Here is a 22534-nt window from a genome sequence, read left to right on the forward strand (position 1 = left end):
CAGAGTTTGCCCAGGGTCACCCAACTATGAAGTGGCAGGTCCCACACTGGAACATTCAAGTTTTCTTTAGCCCATATGGTGATATGAAGTGTACTACAAAAACACCTTTCGTTTCATTTATTTAATAATCACTGAGGTACAACAGAACATGTTTTCTAATCACTAACACTTCAAGAATATTAGTAATAAGACAAATTACAAATTAATATAAATCTTTATAAAAGCAATAAAATATGCTCAACATTATTGGAACTAAAACTAATTTCATGTGGTTATTTAATAGTCTTAATGGAGCTCAGTACAAGATTTTTGATTGAAAGCAAGGATTCTCCTCAACATGAACAACAAGCTTTGGTGATGTGGCATCCACTACAACTGCAAAACAGGATTTATCTACCAACGTGAGGTTTTCCTACTTACATAACACTTCCCAAGGGATTTTTAAGTCTTGTTTCATATATACATCAGACTTCCTTATAAGCATGTCTAAAATTGAATGACATTTTAGAAAATGCTGGCAAAAAAGTACTTAATCATTTTAAATTATAAATAGTAATACAGGTTGAATGTCACTTATCCTGCCAGAAGTATCCCAGTATTTCAATTTTGGAATATTTTCAGACTTCACTAATCTCATAATCACAAAGGCATACTTTAGATTTTGAATTTTTCAGACACTCAACCTATAATATGAGTTGCAGAAAAAAATTTGTATCTTCATCATCAAGCATCTGCTTTTGGTAGCTTATATCTTAAGCCAAGCTGTCCAGTAAAAAGCTTAGCTTCAGATGAGTATGATGTTACCAAGCCATGCATGAAGTAAATGTAAAATTATACTTTGTCTAGCACAAACTTTCCAGTGAATGCTTTCAGGATCAATAACGTTGCCAGTTGCTTGAGAATGAAAATAAGAAATTTTACATTTTTGAAACCATTCTGACTTTAAACAAAATATAAAGAACAATGCTGTTCCCAGTGTGGTGGCACACATCTTTAATCCTAGTGGCTCAGGTGGCTGAGACAGGAAGATCAGGAGTTCAAAGCCAGCCTCAGCAAAAGTGAGGCACTAAGCAACTCAGTGAAACTCTGTCTCTAAATAAACTACGAAATAGGACTGGGGACGTGGCTCAGTGGTTGAGTACCCCTGAGTTCAATCCCTGGTACCCAAAAAGAAAGAAAGAAAGAAAAAAAGAACAATGCTGAAAGAAAATGGAATGCAAGTATGTACTCTATTTTGTAGAGCCTGGTCTCCATTTAAAAATTAAATGCAACTCCTAAGGTTTGAATTAGTTAGGATGTTAATGAGTCATTCCAGAAAAGTTAACAGTGGCCTTTTCTTTAACTTCTATTAAAGAATTTCACTTTCCCCACCAATTTTGTAACAAAATTGTTAATTACATACTATTATTTTCTATGGTCAATTTGTCTTAAAGAGTATTGTCTTTAAAGATAAGTCCATTTTCTATCAGTTATCCTCCAAATGTACATATATGTACACTTACATCTCTGTGTGTATGTCGGTGCATATGTATTTTTTCACCACTACCTCTCAATTGTTGTTTTAACTATTTTTGCTATCAATAGCATTTATCAGACACCTAGTACCTAAGAAAATCCATTTTCTTACTTCAGAATATATATGTTAATGATTCTATCCATACAAAGGGCCAAAGTTTGAACTGTACTGCATTATGTAGAAAAAGAAGCACCAAGTCTCATAGCATAGAATCCATGAAAAATGACATTTCTGAGTATGGAAAAGAGAAAAAAATGAAAAAATAGGCTCTGTTTGCAAGAGAGATAAGAAACTACTAAAATTTTGAAAATTTGAAACTTTCAAATTGTCCATCAGTAGGATATTGGTTAAATAAATTATATCCTAAGTGGGCATCAACAGAAAACTTGTTAAATAAATAACTAGACAATCACATAATTAAACATACACTGTTTAGAAACATTCTCCTATACTAACCTTGGCAACCACAAAAATTATTATAGTGTAGAATGGTACTTAAACTCTATCAGTTTTAGTGTAAAAATGAAGAAAGATAAGAGTTTATAGTGTTATTTTCTTTTATGTCTACAAAGAGCTTTAGAGAGCACTCCAAAAACCTAACAGTGATTCCAAGCAGAGGAGTCTCCAGGTAGAGGAGTAGCAAAGAAAAGGAGAACAATTTCATGATAAGTCATCGTGTAAGTTTTGGTTTTGACTAAACAGTCAAATAAAAAAATAAGAAATCTATTTTTTAAAACTTAGCTGAAAACATATAAAGCTAATCATAAGTAATGATACCTACCAAAATCTACTAATGTGCTAACTTCTTTTATTTAGGAAATTTATAGTCTGTAGGCTCAGTTTCATGGCCTTTATTCATTATGCATAAGCATATCTTGCTTATTGCATCTATTAATATATCTATAATGAACAGTGTCTATGTTTTAGTATAATCTGTGGATTCAGTTACTCAGAATCTTTTTCAAATTTCCAGAAGTTAAAGGTTTAAAACAAACAAGAAATTTTTCAGGTTCACTTACCCATTCTGCCACCTTGCTCTGTACCTTGACCTCAGGGTGACGAAGGATATTTTGAATCACTATGGATATTCTATATATAATTCCATCTGCCCGTTGGAAATAAGGTTAATCCATTAATTATATTTTATAGTCATATAAAACAATGTTAATCACATAATTTCATACAAGTTCAAAGAAACGCTTGTTATGGAGTCATAGAAAATTTATGAAATATTTTGAGGTTATGTTTACTGTTCTTTTGCAACTTCTTAAAAATAAATATCAGTTTGCTCTTACAGAGGATTCATTGCTCCCAAATCATCTCTAGAATAGGACTTTTACCAGGCTTGTATGTTTATTCAGAATTTTTAGCTTATAGATTTCTGGTATCTACCATTGATAAAATGATAATTTGATTTATCAAGGCAAGAAATCACGTTTTGTACACTATAAAGAATAATCAAGAGTCACTTGATTATTGTGATACTTGAATGAGATGATGGACAGATAGCTTAAAAACACCAGGCACACACATATTTGCTGCCCTTAAACTCTTCTCACTTCCTGCTAATCTCTCTCCCCAGTAAAACACTGACATTTGGGTTGGATTTCACCAGGATTTTCATTAAAACTCTTAAATATAGTCATCATGCCAAAGTAGAGAGAGAGAAAAAAGACTATTTGCAGGCAGGCAGACTTTTAATTGGTCTAACTTCTTTTTAAAAAATTATATAGTGAAAAGGGGCATGGTTTTTCCTTTAGGGACAATCTTTAAAGTAGTCTGATTTTTTTTTTTCCTATGAAGAATTGAACTCACCAGCAAGAGATTGCTAAAACTCTCTTGCTTTTACTATAGGATGCTTGACCCAAAGAATCTAATGAGGAAAATATTATTTTAAAATATGGTGTGTTATAAACAGAAAAGTTTTTGAATAATTTTGTCCATACCTTTCTTTATGCTTTGTTTAGCTAAGGGTCTCAAGTAAAATATGCATAGAAAATACAGAAATGTATAATTAAAACAATGTTGAGGAAGATATTTAATGAAAATTGTGGAAAGGCAGGAGAAAAAATATATGTATGCTTCTGAAAACTCCCAAATCTACCAAAATGCAAATTCCAGTTAAGGAATGTCTTTCCAGTAAAGAAGTCAGTTTCACACTAAATAATATGAACTACCATTCCTGGATATAATAATTTAAATATATACCACTGGGATAAGGCAAAAAAAGTGAGTTTAATTTATGCAAATGGGGTTATTTCAACTTCTAAAACTCTTCAGGTATTTTAATGAGGTATTTTAATGGTCTTGATTTTATATTATTTTAAAATATGTTCTGAATGAAAAAATACCCAAGGAGGAAAATTACAATAAATGACAACAATTTAAACAACAACAACAAAAAAACCCTTTCATAGTGTAGATTCATCATCTCAATTCCTGAACATTCTGATAGGAAATTCAGGTTGCAAAGGTCCAAGAGATCCTAGGGATCCCATATGAAAGTTCACTAAGGTTTGGAAAGTATTTAAAAAACTACCACTAGATGGAGTCCTGAAGCACTTTTTTTTTTTTTTTTTTTTTTTGGTAATGCTTTCCCTCAGAAAAATATTGCAAAATACAAAAAATCAATATTTTTAACCACTGACATTTTTTAAAATTTATGGAATCATCCAAATATTTCAGGTGGCTTATTTAAGTTTTAAAGGCAGCTCCAGTTTTTTCAGTACATTGCAATTACAAATGAGAAACATCCAGTATCATAAGCAGCCAAGAGAGTTCTCTTTCTAGTTATATTGCCTACAGCCAATATAATTAGTTAATATACCAAATAGCCTAGCATCTTATGGTAGTTTCTCTTCTTCTATGGACAACTATCAGGCTGTCCCTCTTCTGAAGCCTCAAGATTACATATTTTGCAAACTTAGCTAAAAACTAAAAATTTTTGAAGAGTCAATGAGAGATCATGAAGCATGTCCAAGGGTGAAGCACCAAAGAAAAGAAAATGTTCAACAAAGGGCTGGTGACAATGGTTCTGGATTACAGCAAATCAGTTGGCTTCAACAGTGACACTGGAAGAAATGTAGCCAAGACACAGCTGCAGGCCCTCCCACATCATCACAGCTCCTCTGCTCCCATGGACACAGCAACTTGCTTGTGAGTCAACATAACAGTCAATACAAATCTTCACGTGTTCCAGAGGCTTCAAAAGAGGCATAGATTATCCTAATAATGCCATGCAGGCCAGTAAAACTTCTCATAGACATCTCTTGAAAAAAAATTAAAAATATATCCACTTTCCAATTAGATAAGTCTTCCAGCCACACAGAATGTGAAAGTGGAAATTATTGCAGGTCATTACAGATATGGTATCAAAATGGTATTTCTTTTTGCAGGTTTATCACCACTTAAACTTTCTTTTATTTTTTGTTTTTTTTGTTGCTGTTGTTTCATAACATTTTTAGAGTTTCTTGGAGGACAGAGAAATCACACTGGTATATCTAATTTTTCCTCAAGAGTGTGAAATATACATTTGAAATGATGGGTTTGAAAACATTTGAAAAGATGTTAAGATCCAAACCAAATGTTTACATTGAGACTATGTCATTGAATTAGTGATGAAGCAATTATAATGTATCGATGGCATTTATAATATGACTGGCATCATGCAGAGCCTACAGTTTCTTGAAACTATCTGGCATATAAAGCTAGAGCTATTATTGGAGCCAGGTAAATGTCCTATGAGTGAATTTGTGATCTGAATAGCTAAACATATGTGAGGCCCTGGAAGGGAAACACAGCAATTTTTATTTGTAAATTAGATTTTTAAAACAGTAATAAGAACTAAGAGTTAATTTCTTACTTGGGCTGTTTGTGTGAACTTCACAAAAGTTTACTGTCCAGTGACACTAGAATACTGTTTCAAGTATAGAAGATAGGATTTGTAATGGATATTATTAGTCTAGGAGTTTTCTTTTGGAAAAAACAGAAAGGTTCTTTATTTGTAGGAACACTGAGATTATCCTTGATATTCTGAAATACCAGTTTTTGTAAAAAGTATCTTAAATGCTTTCTTAGTGCAATCTAAGGTATCAGACAAAAGTCCTACTGAAAATAACAAAAGAGTTTTGCACAGAAAAACTGGAACATTTTACAAAAGTCAGGAAAACAAATATTAATTGCTATATTATGGACATGTATCTGATTATCTCCTCCCTGCACTGGCAGACTGTTACCAAACTCAGTAAAACTGATCCACTGAAGTTAAAAGGAATGTAAGGTGATAATAAGATAGACACAAATGTCAAATCTGTTTACAGTGAACAAAATGGGACCTTCTAATATATGAGATTATAAGCCTGAGAATGTTTACTCTATCAATTTCCCAAAGAATAAGAAATTGTTGATAGTATGTGAACAGTCTTAGATAGTCCAGCATATAACACTGGATGTCATTTATTCGCTAGGGAAAAAAAAATCTCTTTCAATTGTTTCAAATTTGATTACATCAAAGAAAAAAATCTTACTTGCATACTGTCGGTTTCTTATACTTTGCTACTTTTCCTTTTTAAAAAGATAATGAGGACATCAGGCTCTGAGATGTGAGAAGCCAATAGAATGCAGAAAGAATTCAGAAACAATATTCACTTTATACTTCTTATTTTCACTTCTCTTTTATATATAGAAAATATTATATTTTATAATAATGAAATTTATTTTCTCATGTAAATGCAAATGTTTAAGTCAACTGCAGATCAATTTAGGAAATAAACATAGGAAGTATCATAGGAAGTTTAAGGATATGATAAGTATCATTAAGATGATGAACAAATTTGAGCACACAATTTTAAGACTAGTTCCTCCACATGAGTTTTGAATATTTTAAAATGCTGATTTAATTTTGATCTAGAATCCTCTGAATTAGATTCTTTTTCATTAATGTGGTCAAGATAAACCATTTTAACTGATTCCAACATTTGCCTGCTTTGTTGAAACTCCAGTGAAGGTTATGACGCAAAGAGAGATGGGCCAAACAAGGCTCTCTTCAAGAATGTCAGAAGTGACATGATTGAGTGAGTACAGCGCCACTCCACCAAGCCGAGGACTCTGAAGCTCCATATAAATGTTCTTGGGCAGTAGAGGATGTGCCAGTCCTGGAGGGAGAATGCCACAGAGGCTCTTTGTATGCTCATACAAAGAGTGAAATACTTAGTTAGAATTATAATATTCCCATCTGCTGGCAGGGCTCCATGTGAAATATGCTCTGGAAACTTCAGCGGCTGCTGCTTTCTTGGGGCTGGCTGGAATTTGTGCTCCATCATAAATCTCCTTGGTGTAACTAGCAGAACAACCATAAACACTTCCCTGAATCGATGTCTTTATAACCCTAATGAAATTTATATCTATGTTTCATGTAAAATATTCCATACTTTCAACTTAAATGTCCTTACAAAGGAAGTTGATGTAACCTCAGAAGGCAAAAATCAAAAAAATGAATGATGTGGGTTTCTTTGCTCTGTTTTTTTGTCCCTTGTGACATATTACAGATGTCTTGGCCTCACAAGCAAATGAACTAGGGTTTAGGAAATCCCAGTGTTTCTAAGATCTCATAGTTGATAATATTAGTATGTTTGAGGCAATAGTGTGGTCACCTGATTGGAATTTCTCTTTAAGAAAAACTGAAATTGCAAACTCCAAATTACAAAAATTCTATGTACGGGTAGCAGGTCACATAATAACTCAATTCACCTGGTGTTTCCTCGGCTCACACTTTACCTTATTATAACTACTATATTTGAAAATTATAAATAATATCAATAGAAAAGTAAATATGGAGAAAAAGACAATAAATAATGGGAGTTACTTGAATCTTCATTATTAAAAATCTTAAAGAGACTAAAAGAGTAGCTTGATGGTACAATGCTTGGCTAATATGTGCAAAGTCCTGGGTTTCATCCCCAGCACATTCACGTGAGCACACACACATACACACAAAAAAATAAATTAATAAATAAATAAAAACAAGAACTATGATTTAGTAGATATATACTCATATTCTAACCAATATTCATCAACAATAAAAATAGAGAGCAAAGTATAATCATGGAAATTGATTCAAGTATCATAAACGTTTGAACATGAAGTTGATTTCAATAAAAAAGTAAATTTCTAAAATTACTTAGTATTTTTTAATTTTAAAATCCTTTTTCCTGAAGAGAATAGCTGACTAAAAAATATCATGGAAAAATTAGCTTTTCTTTCTCAGATCTCTATTATAATGCAAATTAATTCCTTTTCATTGAAGCTTTTTCTCTTAAAATTTCCTTTGGAAAAAACTTTGGCTAAAAGTGCAGGAGTATGGAAATGAACTCATTCCACTGGTTATAACAATGGGGAGCTTGAGAGACATAAGTGATATTTATTTTTCTAGTCTTGCAAATGTACAGTAAGTATACCAATTGCCTCCAATAACAGAAATTTTGTTGGAACATCAGATTTCCCCACCCTTAGAATACATTCTTTATTTTGTTAGACATCTGCAAATATAAAACATAATGATTTCTTACCATTCATTTGATTATCGACTGTATTAGTAACAGGCATGTTAGTGGTGACAGTGGGTGGTGTAGTACTAGCAGAGTTTACAGTAGCTGGTGATAAAGATGAGAAAGATGTAATTTTGCAAGGAGCACATAACAGTTAATATGGATGAGCAATCTACAATTAATGCATGAAAACACATAGAAGAGGAATGGAAACCATTTCTTGGCACCAATACAACAGATTCCAATGTTATAATGCAGAAAATGAAGTGATGCTTTCTACGGTCCCTCAAGAATCAATTCACATGTCTTGTGGCCATACTGCACAAGGGACTGGAGAAAAGGTATTTATAGTTTAGACCCAGGTGTGCCATCAACAGATTGGCAATCAAACAACAAACAGATCAGCAAACCTTTCCATAACTCAGTTCCCTGAATTCATTAAAGGAAAAATTATAGAAGGCATTCTATGCAGATTACACCTGGAAAATTATCCAAACCAAGTCAGTCTGCCTGATACTCTGTGACTAGAGGAATAAAACCTCAGAAGAAATTTTGAAGAATAAAAATGTAAAGAAAAAGGAAAAAGAATGAAAGTACAGAGTAAATAATTTAAAGACCTTTACTTTAACATCGATGGATAAAAAGTATTTCACAAGGGCAACTCTCACAGAGGAGACATTTTTCAAAGCATTATGTCATAGATATGCTTCTAATACATTTCAGACTCTCAAAGATTAAACCCTTACACAATGCTTTGATAATATTTTCTAGTAAATTAGAGGGGTTATATAAGGATACATATATATAGCTAGATATACATATGCATATATGTAAACATATGTATCTATGTATATATAGTAAAATAAAGTATACACACTATGTATCTAGTATATTCATATTAGATGTACATTCATATATACAATAGCCATTTGTTACATATCTCTTTTAACTGAAACATTATTTAAAACAGAATTACACAGAGAAATGCCTTCCAAAGGCTCTTTATAAAATACTGATTTCCTTGATGCAAAATGTGCATTTATAACTAAAATAACTTGCCATTCCAAAAACTTAAGAACTGGGAGTTATTTTTAAGCCTTTTTATTATCAACAATCAATTATGTTTATTGTGATGCAAAAATGCTTTTTGGTTAGGACATGGGGAAAAGCAAAGAAAAAGCTGCATATCTGGTCCTTTGTCCCAGAGAGTAAGTACTTACAGATATCTTGGATTAAAATTAATAGAACAATTTTTTTTAAAAAAACTTTCAGATCCTGAACTAAATAAAGTTAATCTTTTTTTTTTTTTGGTGTATTTCATTAAACTATTTTAAAGTTACACTGAGTTTGTGAAAAGAAACTAAACTTACTTTTCATAGGGTTTTGACAAATAACAACACAAGAAATGTCTTAGGAAAACAAAGATAATAATAAGTTTCCCTACCCCTGCTTGCCCTAGTCCCACACTGGAACTCTAGAAAAGAGCTTAGGTTTCTACTTGTTTGTTCTCACTTCCAATCTGTCACCTTGGTGCCATGATTCTTTTTTAGTAAGAGATTCAGTTTTTATAAAAGGTATGGCCATGGTTTTTATGTAGCACGTAGAACATGCTAGTTCATGTAGAAATATTTAATAGAATAAATGGGTAAAAAGGAGCCATGGGTAATTAGAAGAAGCAATGATAAAATTAAAGCAACACATTTAAACTACTATTTTAAAACTATTTAGCATGCAACTATTTAGTGTATAATACATAATTAAATATTGACCACGATGTAGTCCTTAAACATCATAATAAACATATTAACAATGGGTTAGTATAACCATTTTTATCTTAAGATTTAAATTACATTGCACATCACAAACTGCAGACTTGTCTTAAATTTAACTAAATATTCAAAAAATTTCCCCCTTGTTTTATAGACACTAATACTTCTTCAAACTACTGTAAAACTATATTTATGCTGGACCTTTGCAATATTCTTGAGAAGAAACAGGGAAAATGGAATCCACCCTTGTTGAATAGCATATAATCATTCACATTTTCTAAAAAACTCAGTGCTTCATGGAAATATGTTAACAGTGTGTGAATGCATTCTTTTTCCACACTGCATGTACTGTGCACCCACACAACTAAAACACATGCAGAAATGTTTCTGTTTTGTTGGCTTCTGGCCTTCTAAGTGAAAATAAAGATAAAAATCAAAGCAATGGCCACTACATGATCCAAAATAACAAGTACAACGTGGACTCCCTACCTTGACAGAGGGTCCCCAGTTCTGCACAGTTGGCTAGTTCTGCTGCCGGGAGCGGAATCAGGTAGGAACCTTGATCAACACAGAGGGAATATACCAATTTGACTTATGATTAACTAATACCATAAAAAATCATGAACCAGATGGTTAGTGGAATAGGACCAGCCCTAAAAAAAGCCCACCAATAATACTCTAACAGAAAAGTTTCTTAAGGTCACTGCAACCTTAATTTTCTCAAATACAAATTCAAGGTAATGAAATTACCCTCAAAATCTTGAACTCAATTTTTCAGCCATGCAACATGGCTATGGTCCCTCATAGCTTGTGTGAAAAAAGTTCAGGGCGTTTTTACATAATTAATTATAAGGCTCTGGTGGAAAGTCATACAAATGAAATAGTACAGACATCAAGGCTAAGTTTCAAAAGTGAACTTGCAGAATTATGAATTACTCACCAAATACATATTTTTGGTTCATAGACATGAGCATGCCTATCCTACTTACAATCCTAGACTATGTTTCTGTGATTCAAGTCAGTCTTGCATCCGTTTTGTTTCAAGCTTTTACTGACTCATTTTCAGCAGGAAGTAAATTTAAAGCCGATTTTCTAGAAGTAGTAGTGGATTTTCTCTGTTGCAATAAGACTTCCTGTGACAACTGACAGACTTTTACCAGTACATGGTGACCAAGGAAGATGAGCTAAATAAACTGATTATAAAGTATACAGCATTTGAATAAAGTCATAAGAATAAATTCAAAAGTAGATGACATGTGTGTGTGTATACCTACAGATTCATATGTATGCACATACATATGTAATATTACATGTTTAAGGGACACTTATATGACAATGATTTCATTCTAATGTTTGAACATTTTCCCAGCTTTCCCACGGGAAAAGGCATAGCAGATGCATGAGCTCACAAAAAGATTCCTAATGAGGTAAACGGTGTGCATAAGCAGAAAACACTCCAGCAGTTTAGCAGCATCTCAGGAGGCAACATTTCCTCATTCTTGATTGCCTCAGGCACCAGGCTCAGGGAAGGGATCATGGTATACCAAAAAGGCCAGCCTTACAAGCAGGTCTATGATGTGATATTAACTAGCAAGAAGCTCTCATCAGACCTTTATGTGTTCATGCAACACAAACTCACTCATTGCCTACAATACATGAGGCACGGAGGTCAGGACAGTGTCCCCTGCAGTGCTGCTGCTCTTAGAGGCATGAATGGAGCTGGCTACACAGTTCTGAGTGCTGAGGGAACGGTGGTGGTAGCAGTCCCCAGGGGGATATGACAGCAGCTTGGAGAGCAGAGGGAACAGGAAATCTATTACAATGAAGGAGACCCAGGAGGCATGTGAAGTAAGAGATCTGGTGCTGCCAGACGATTTCTAAAGCATACACCAAGAAGGTACTGAAGAGATCTCAAGGGAACTTAAGTAATGTGGCATTAAAAATGCAATAGAGTCATTATAGAGAACAGTAGGGACAACATGATACACAGGTAATCAGCAGACAGTGGAGGGTCTTGTAGTAGGGGAAACACTGTGTCTTTCTTCCAGTGGTGAATCCCACACACAGTAGGTGGGTGCTCACGCTGAACTGAATAAATTACTCAACACATTATGAATGACTGCTAAAATTCTGACCTTTTTCTTAAAGGCAATGGGAAAAAATGAATAAGAGCTAGGGAAAATTAGATTTATATTTGAAAACGTTAATTTTTGACATTCTCTCACCAAAACAAGGAAGACACAAAAAGAAGGAACAATACTAACAATTCAGGCTTGATATCATGAGTATAGTGAGGAAGGACAGAGAGAAGCATACGTGCATTTACACTTACAGAAGTATCAGTTACTTACAGAAGAGAAGAAAGGACATTTGCTAGTTTCCAGATTGAGAAATAGGCACATAACCATCTCATGGAAGGAGATAGGAAATACCAGGACTTCAAACTTAGGTGGAGATGGGTAAAGAGTAAGGGCTGTAATGAAACTGAGGTGCTGTGCAACATGGGTGTTCCAAGAGGCCTCACGGTTTTGATATGAGAACAGAACAGAATGAACTCTGGATATTCCCAGGGTTAAGCATCAGTCATACAGAACACAGAAGTTAAAAACAGCTTCTGTGGAAAGTGGTCTCAGGGAACATAAGTGAAGAAAGTCCAGTGAAGGGTGTGGCGGTACCAATCAAGTATGCCAGAGGGGCAAGGAAATGATGGAGACCCATAAAGAGTCCTCATTTTGTTCTGGAATTTTGGTAGCAGTTCTACAGAAATTAGTTTTAGTCACATGGGAATGATTCAGTTCAAACTTCTGAGGTTTGAGGAGTGCATGCTGGATGAGGATGTTTGGTTGTGCAAGGAAGCCGAGACAGAGAGGGACTTTACAAAAGTTTTAAAGACTGAAAAACTAAACCAAGTGTAGTCTGGCAAAAAAAAAATTTAAAAATTTAAAAAAAGCATTTGGGGAGGCAGAAGGTATGGCAGGATGGTGGGAGAATCATTTCATCTTGAATGCCATCTGCCCTCATGCCTTTCCATCACCATGTATGTCTCCTATAGGCACTCTTGTATTTTGGTAATGAACTTTTGAAAGTGAAAAAGCCTTTAAAACTCAGAGTGACTGAGGAAATCTCAGTCACTAACATGCAACAGAGGAGACTGTTGGATCGAGTCCTCTGGTTCTCAAATTACACACAATGCTGGCAGTCAAAGGCTCCTTAGGCCACTTCTGGAACTGATACAATATCTCTGGAAGACAAAGGGAGATAAGGGACAGTGGTGTGGGAAAGAAGTTCTTAAGCTAACTACATTTCCACTACATTATGTTGGAGAGTTTAGAGGTGGAAAAAAAAGAAAAGAAAGTCAGACAGCTATGATTTAGAACAAGATATGCAATCATTTTCTTGAACGTTTTATCAGTTTCATTGTATGGTACCAAGTATAAACATCAGTGTGTGACGGGCTTTCCTGGGAAATTATAGCATTTGCCTCTCAATATTTTAATTTGTTGTTCTTCCTGGGGAATTTTACATTAGCAAATTAATATTGCCTTATAAGTTACTCAGTGAACACTATTTTATGATGATCTAACAGGGCAATAGAAATTTAACAGAAATTAAATATGAAAACTGCATTATGAAAATGGTATTAAAAAATAACCAATTTAATTGGAAGGAAGTTACCATAGTGAATGAGATTTGACACTACAAATACACCAAATTACATAAACAAACACATGAAATATAAAAAGTCTATACAGTCAGGCATAGTGGTGTGTGACTGTCATCCCAGCTACTCAGGAGCTGAGGCAGGAGGATCACTTGAGCCAATGAGTATGAGGCTAGCCTGGCTAACTTGGTGACATCCCATTTCAAATAAAATCAAGCAAACAAACAAAAAACCCAAGAGCAAACCCACTCTTTCATTTCTACCTAGTTCCATTTCCAGCATATCTGTATAAAATAGCCAATGTCATGATCAATTTGGCTAGGCTGATGGATTTACAAACTGGGAGCTTAAAGAAGAGGAGACAATCTTCTCTTCCAGATACTGACATATTTATCACCAACAGTTTTTATAACATGAACTGTGAATGTTCCCTGATTTTTGAGGCTAACAAAAGTGTTTACTTAACAGAAAAATTTAGTCAAGTTTTCTTGAAAAAGGAAACAAAAACATGTATATGAGGAGTTGGTGAACAGCTGTATAGCTCCAATCTTTTTTCTGTACCTTTTGTTGCTCTTCCCAAATCACACTACTGAAAGAAGTCACTATATATTTATGTAAGTTATGGTTTAAATGGACAGATGTGCAGCCAGTAGCTTATCTCATACCCTACTTGATAATCCAAATAATGGTAACCCTAACAGTAATTTCCAAAAAGCATAAAATTAAAAAGTGGACCCTCCCCTTTTCTCTTTCAGGATTTGATAAATTTTCAATAAAATATGTTCAAAATTAAATTATTTCTGGAAATTACTATGCTAATAAAGAGTTTGAGTCTTCTCAAAGAATAAAATTCCTTGTAAAGATAAAGTGATTCTATTTTACTTTTATTTCAAGATGATTTAGCAATCTAAAAATGCTAAACTCAATAATTTGTTAGGGAGAGAGGGCAGGATCCAACAATGAATGAGTTTTGTAGCTGTGAGGGATAGAACTGTAGAAATTAAGAAAGGGCAGGTCTCTGAGAGCTGATGAAGCCATAGCAACAAGGTGCAAAATCTTAAAGATGAAAACAAAAGTCTATAAAATTGTAAAAATTTCTGGAGAGGAATAAAAACAAAATCGGGTACTTGTGATCTGTGTCTTATCTCTATATCCACAGTGACTAATAGAGGGAAGTGCTTAAGCTATGCTTGTTAAATAATGTAATTTGTTTGAACTCCTGCTATTCATTGAGTTATACTGTACCACTCCTCAGGAAAGAGCGGTAATCAGTAAAATAAATAAAACGGTTAGAGAAAGCACTGTCTGTTCTTTGTGAAAACTGATGGACATCAGCCAGTGTTTAAACCTGAATTATAACACAGGCAAATGCTTGCACCTATAATTAAAGAGTCAACTAAGAAGATTATCTGTTCCTGAAGGTCATAAAACTGAATGTTTAAAATTTTGTTCTAGGAAAAATAAAGGTGCCACAATGTGAAAAAGAATTATTGCTACATCAATCATTTATTTCTGGACAGGAGAAGATTTAATCATAAATTTAAAAATCAGGGGAAATTTTCTTAATTCAGGCATATTCATTCCCCAAATAAACTTTGAAAAATAAAGGGAAACAAAACGTCCAATTATGAAATTGTTAAAGCTTTTAATAATAACATTCATGTTATTATGGCAAGGATATTTAACATATGGGAAACAAATGACAGGACATTTAAATATTAAATGCAGACTATTGTTTTACTATCTTACTTTCATTATAACTAATCTGGCAAAACACCATTGGAAAATCCATCCATTTCCTATTACAAATTGATGCTGGAATAGCTCATACCTAATAGACCCTGTCAGTCCAGTGGAATGCTAGGAATGGGATCCTATTTTCTCACTGGTTACTGTACTGATCATTAATTTGTTGGAAATTAAGATAACCATAAACAGCAAAGCAAAATGTTCTCCAGAAGAAAAAAAAAAAGAAAGGTTAAAATGTTAATAGAACACACTTTTTTCTACTTCTTGAAGTTTTTCTTTGCTAACAAAACTAGATATAATCTCTGGTTCAGGTATTTCCTGTCAGTTAATAAGTAACTGGGATTCTTCAACTCCCAGAGCTGATGATTAAGCAACAGGAAATCCCCTTCACCCATAATTACTCCCAACACACAGTTCAGGGCCCAAGTGAACCCAATTGGGTTGTCTAGTGTCATCCTGGAATGGAAAGAAGGTGGCTATAAAAGAGAGATTCAAATGAACTCACTCTGATGCTTGTGATAGTCCTTTGATGAAATCATTTTGCAAATGACTAAGTCATTTTGCAAATGACTAAAGTACATGAACATGTATACATTCAAGTACTCTTAAGGCTTGGAAAAGAAGTCTTGAAGATAAGAGTTTAAAAAACATGAGGATGCATCATCTCATTACATGTGGATTCTAAAAAAGTTGAAATTATAGAAGCAGAGAGTAGAATGGGGGTTCTTAGGGGCTGGAGTGTGTGAGATAGAAAACTACAGTTAAACAGAAATAAGAAGGCAAGGAGATGTATTATGCAATATGATGACTATAGTTAAAAACAATGTAATGCACACTTGAAATTACTAGGAGAGTAGGTTTTGAATGTTCTCAGCACAGACAGATGTCAAGTATATGAGGTCACAGGTTAAGTAGCCTGAATGAATTAGGTAACAGGTTAATCAGCTTGAATTAGCCATTCTACCAAGTAAAACATACGCTGAAACACCACATGGTACACCACGAATCACTACATTTTTTGTCTGTCAATTTTAAAAAATTAAAATTAATTAAAAGCAAAGAAAATATGAAGACTCCCAGATAAAATTTGGAGAAGGAGACCAGAGTTTTAGCCCACCAACCACCTCCACTACTCAATTTCCCTAAGGTTCTAAGGTTTCCCACCCTGTATTAGCAGAAAGCAGTAGCCTAAATTGCAATTCCCAAACTTAAATGCCTACCAGGGTGAGAGGTGATCTAAAGACAAAAGAAAGGGCTGCAGTAGGAAGGATATGGGGAGTGCTGAGGGCTGAGGTGACCTGGAAGATCTCTAAAGGGGCAGATGCCACTGAACTCCACTTGCATCATCCATGTAGAAATTCCAGCTAAGTGCTTGTATTTTGATTGCCAGAAGAACTCCCAATATTCATTTTTGTGTGAGATCTATTTTTTGTTTAATGTGGGAAATAATTCATAGTTTAAAAGAATTATGTGAAACAAAAGCAAATAAATGACAACAAATACCACCACTGCCAACCAAGACTAAGGGTTAAAGATCTGGCAGGTCTTTTCCAGGTTTTCCCAAAATGTGAAATTCAGCAAAATGGACTCTCATGATTCCTTGGACTAGTTCTAGTGTTGGCAATTTTCTCACCAAGAGCTTAATAGTAAATATTTTAGGTCTGTGGTGTATCCATCACCATCAGTCAACCTAGCCACTATAGCACAGTTGAAGCCATAGAAAATATATGCAAAATGGGTATGGCTATGTCCCAATGAACCTTTATTAAAAAAAAAAAAAGTGGCCTACCATAAGCTCTTAAAATTGTAACTTCTGGCCTCGAGGATCTCATAGTTTAAGAATCCCTGTAATACTATGCCCCTCATATTTTATTATACTAAGGTATCCAAGAAGCACTGCAGGAAAGCAACATTATTAAGTTTGTTTCAAACAAATACTATGTTAACACCCTGTAAAGCCAGTGTTTTCCCGCAGAATGTACAAAATGTGTTACTGGTTCTTGGACTTCATACTCTTCCCATGGGCACAAATTAGTTCAATTACTCTAGTACCATGTCGCATTTTCTAGTCCTTCTTATGCTGAAAAACAGTATAATTTATACTGGTTAAGACAGCAGAGTTCTAAAGTCAGCTGTTCTGGGTTCAAATCCTGATGTGGTCACTTACTAATTAAGTGTCATTGGTTCAGTTATTTAACCTTCTTGTTCCTGATTCCTCTTCTGCAAAATGGGGTCAAGAATAGAACTCACATGATGAGATGGATGATGTAAGAAACTATTAAATATTCGTAAAGTTTTTGAAATGATATTTAGTATATGTATTCAATTCAAATGTAATTTTGGGTTATCCTAGTCCTCAAGATATTGCTTCATAAAAAGGCAAATATCAGAATAGTCCATATTGTGACTTTTTAACACTGGCCAAGAATATGATGGAAAGAAGGCCTTGGACTGAAAACTGATCTCCAAGAAAGTAGGGAATGCTCCTCCTCCTCACCCTTGATGCCACACCAAAAACATACACTTGACCTTCTACATTTCCTCACTGAGTGAAAGACTTCTATAGGAGTCACTGAAGGTTCTCTAGCTCATCTTAGACCAGAGTATGATCTTAAGGAACACTCTTAGCTCTTCCAAAGTTTCAGTCTCCTTCCAGAACAGGTTTGTGGTTCACCCCTCTTTCCAACAATGCGTAAGAAAATGTCTTCCAAATGACATCAGTGGATAGCCTTCCTACCATCTGCAGGAGTGCTGTGGACCACAGAGAGAGATGGGTGACCTCCATGGAGGGATAGGTGACAGGGATTTCCCAAATCCGAAAGACAGGCACAGTCCAGGAGACTTGGGGAGGTGGCCCCAAATTTACAATGGGTCCCCCTTGGTGCAAAATATGAAGAAAGATCTGATAAAATTCTTCCCAAAGTTACATAAAATTACTTTGGACTTCTAGGCCTCTTCTACTCTCCTTTACTGAGAGTTATCTCTGTGACTAAAAAGTACATATTATCCATAGTTTAGATTATCATATGGCATTTAAAATTGATAATAAGGGGCTCAGTGGTAGACAACTTGCCTTGTACATGTGCCTCACACTCGATTCAATCCTCAGCACCATATAAAAATAAATAAAATAAAGATATTGTGTCCAACTACCAAAACAAAACAAAAGTTGGAATAAAAAAAGTTGTTTTTTTTTAAAAAAAATCTATATAAAATCAAATTGATAATAAAATATTTACTGTTATGTTTAAATAAAACCTATAATAAAGACTTCCAGAATTAACTTGTATACATAGGAAATATTTGATAGAAGTCTATGTTTTAGAATTAGTTTTCTAAATACTTTGCATTTACCTACTTCCAATAATACCACATTAAAATTTTCCTAAAAGGGAACCAGAGAGAAAAATATTTTAAATGACTGCACATGCTCATTTCCAAACAAATGAAGATAAAAGTTCAAAGAAAAAATTGATAATTTCTGATTATCAAGATTTTCCATAAAATTGACAATTCAGTGTTTAGTACTAGCTGAGCAAATAATATTCTCTTAGGTGGTAGCTGTTTATTTGGGCAATGCAATTATAATTTCATTCTAGAATGGTAAAGATCAGCTTATTAGTAGATCACTTTCGTGAATAATAACTTATTTATTAATTTATTTTGTTTCAAACCAAGAGCTAACATTTCTATTTGAGACACAATAATTATAACTGTTTTGATAGTTACAAACTGTGTGACATTCTATGACCTAGGGAAATCTTAAGAATGGCAAAACTAAAAACTTTCATTGAGTCAGCATGGCTTATAATCAAATATAATTCTTGATTATGTTGTGATGATGGAGCAGATAACATTTTAAAAATTTAAAGAGCTCCTTAATGATGATTTTATGCATATGTGTGTGCAATTTCTTACTGACACACATTTTCATAGAACAGTGCTAAAAAACAAAGACTATCAATTCTTTGTGCCACGGACTTACCACAGCTTAGGTTGCTTTCAGCTTTCAGAGCAAGGGTTGGGATGTTCCAAAAGTCATTCTGCCAGTCGACCACGTTCCCTTTCACATTGCAGCTGAGGTTGGAGAGGATCTTCGAGTTCATGGTAAAATTCCAAAGCCGAAAGTTATAAATATCCCCTTTTAGGGAGGCGATTTCATTTTTATTGGAGCCCAACAACAATTTCCCATTCCCAGGAATGACTTTACTAATGGTAGAATCACAGGGGACCATTTCGTAGATTCTTTTGAAATGGACACCGACAGAGCCTAAAGAATTATTCCAGACCATGCAGAGCTGCTCAAAGCTTTCAGTGAAAATGTCTTCTTTATCTTTCACAGGTAATGCGCTATTCAGCCAGCATTTTGAGCCAGAAATATTTAGGAAGTAGTCACCATTGGCCTTTCCAAAAGTGAGCAAGGGTTCGAGGGATGCATCTGAGTAAGAGAACGCCACCCAGTCACTGTCTTCATTGCCAACTTTGGCTGCTTCGAAGCACAGCGTGAAAGCACTGAGCGCTGGAATGGAGACACTCTTTGCAACAGATACCTGGTAAGCATCTACTGACTGGGGTAAAATGACTTTTTGATTCCTTAAGGACACAGCAACTAGGAAAAAACACAGCATCAGAGATAAGACATGTTAACTGCAGAACAAGGACTACAGAGATGCAAACATCTGACCTCTTCTGTCCTCCACCACTTTCTACTCATTGACTTTTATCCACCCTCTGCCTGCTTGCTCCCCTCTTTCTCTGCCCTTCCTCTATCAACAACCCCTTACCACTGGTCTTAAACCAATAATAACACCAATAAGAAATCCTACCCATTTTAAAACTCTAATCATGATTGAATCTAATGCTTAAACTCAATTGAAGTTATAGCAAGCTAAGTTAGTAAGTATTTTTTTAATCTCTGAGTTCAAAATTAAAAACAACAACAACAAAAAAAAACCTCACATAACTCCCCAATTAAGAAAGAACTAGTTTCCAAGAAGGCTTTGTACACACATTAAGATTTTTTAAATTATATTATTTTAACTGGGCGTGGTGGCACATGCCTACCATCTCAGCAGGTCAGGAGGCTGAGACAGAAGGGTGGCCATTTCAAAACCATCCTCAGCAACTTAGTGAGGTGAGACCCTAAGTGAGTCAGCAAGACCCTGTCTCTAAATAAAATATAAAAAAGGGCTAAGCGCCCCTGGGTTCAATCTCCACTACCAAAAAAAAAAAATGTTATTTTTCAACTGTATTCTAAACATAATCAATAGTTCCATGTTTCATCACTCTTCCTGAACATTTCCAGACCTCCTTCTTCCCTTCAGATATTCCATATCCTTCTCTTTCTTCCCATCAGCAGGCTATTTTAGGAACAAATGTAAATAGAATTTTATTGAGAAGAAAGATTATAAGGCAAAATCCAACATAAATGGTATTTTAAACCTGGACCTTTTAAACCTGGGCAAATGAGCTATTTTTGAGGGGCACTAAAGAGTACTGGTTAAAGGACAGACAATGAAGCTTCATATCCCAGCTGTTCTATAGAGTAGCCATGACCTTGGATTACTTCGCCTCTCTCTACCTTAGTCTCCTCATCTGTAAAATAAACAGTGGTACTATTAACTATATGGTCAATCAGAACCAAATAAGTTAATATCTTGAAGCAGAGAGTGGAGACCATCCCATAGCAATAAAGAGGAAGTGCTTATTATTATTTGTATAATAAATGAAAATGAATGCATTCATTGGCCTACTATATCTGTGATATATATGAAATTATTAAATAACACTATGAACACATTCTTATGCTAATATAATAGAAGTTGATTTAAGGATAAGTATGTTTCCTTAACAATGCTATTTAAGGGGCTGGGGTTGTGGCTCAGGGGTAGAGCACTTGCCTCGCACATGTGAGGCACTGGGTTTGATCCTCAGCACCACATACAAAAATAAATAAAATAAAGTTATTTTAAAAAATGTTATTTAAAAACTGTTTCATATGAATGGCAGTGCACATGAACATATGTTAATATACACCAAGAAGAGCTGTATAAGACATCATTTAATATAAATATTCTAGTAAAAAATCCACAGTAGAATTTTAGAGAACTGTGAAATTTAGTCTACATTTTAAATATAAGGCAGTTCAAGGTCTGCTTATGTGACAGGATAGTCATGCAATATGAATCTAGTATTCTATATGCATTTTATTTTTTTAAAAGAGGCTTGAAGGAAACAGCTGTGGCTATTTCTTATGAGTGGTTATGAGTGTGTCGTGGGTATACAATGAATATTAATTCATGTCTTTTTCATTTTCAATTGTCCTATATTTCATATTTTTTAAAACATTGTTTTGAAAAATTAAATCAAGTGTGTTTTACTTAACCACACCTCTCTAATATCAATCACAAACAGTAAATAACTTCTCAACCAAAACACAGTGTGTAATGATGAGGGCCAGCCATTCTCATGGTTACATCTATCTGTCCTCCCCTACCTCTCTCCCTTTCTTTCAAATACATTACATCTACTTAGGAAGCTCATAAGAAGAGGGAAAAACAAAAACAAAAATATGTAACTAAATTGCATAGTCTTAAAGCTTAAGCTTCCTTAAGCAAAGCCTGGTTTTAGAGATTACAAGATTATTTTAATGTTATGAGATGCTAGAATCTGGGAAACATTTACTAATAATGTTTTATTTTTTTTTCAGTTAAGTACTTTCAGGGGGCTTTCCTCAGGCTAAATTGTTTCCTTAATTATTAATAGCTTTTTGTAAATTTACATGTGTTTTCTATATTTGTCCCCTAGGGTAGTTTTTTCAAAGGACAACATCTCTCTCTCTCTCTCTCTCTCTCTCTCTCTCTCTATATATATATATATATATATATATATATATATATATTTGCACTGGGGATTGAATCCAGGGTTGCTTTACTACTGAACTACATCCCCAGCCCTTTTTTTATTTTGATGTAGAGACTCATTAAATTGCTTAGGACCTCACTAATTTGCTGGTGCTGGCCTTGAACTTGCCCAAAATAAAATGATTTCTAAATAAGGATGCTTTACATTTTCAGTGGAGAGTTGTTAGAATTACAGATTTTAATTATTAGCAGTGGAGTATCGTCATTGTCTTCCAAGCAGCTTTTAAATGCTCTACATATAAACACAATAAAAGAATTAAGCTCTACTGTAACCAGATTTGGTATCTGGTAGTCATAGTTTGCTAATGAGAAATGCTTAGAGAACATTAACAGATTCTTGCCCTTAAGTCCTAATCCTAATCATTCACATT

At 34.3% G+C, this 22534-nt stretch overlaps 1 protein-coding gene across 5 annotated transcripts in view; it reads right to left on the reverse strand.

The window, feature by feature from the left end:
- Window positions 1-22534, reverse strand: part of Adgrg6 (adhesion G protein-coupled receptor G6) — a 135409-nt gene that overhangs the window by 48006 nt on the left and 64869 nt on the right. For 3 of the 5 annotated variants that reach the window (XM_013362642.4, XM_040283390.2, XM_040283393.2), the window contains exons 4-7: window positions 19226-19849; window positions 10320-10388; window positions 8083-8166; window positions 2536-2621 (exon numbers count right to left, since the gene is read on the reverse strand). In XM_013362642.4, coding sequence (XP_013218096.1) covers window positions 2536-2621; window positions 8083-8166; window positions 10320-10388; window positions 19226-19849 — 863 coding nt within the window. The remainder of the gene's footprint in view (window positions 1-2535; window positions 2622-8082; window positions 8167-10319; window positions 10389-19225; window positions 19850-22534) is intronic. The other 2 variants (XM_040283392.2, XM_040283394.2) reach the window with 1 other exon arrangement.

Source organism: Ictidomys tridecemlineatus, chromosome 8 (genome assembly GCF_052094955.1).
Source record: "Ictidomys tridecemlineatus isolate mIctTri1 chromosome 8, mIctTri1.hap1, whole genome shotgun sequence".
Classification (NCBI taxonomy): Eukaryota; Metazoa; Chordata; class Mammalia; order Rodentia; family Sciuridae; genus Ictidomys; species Ictidomys tridecemlineatus.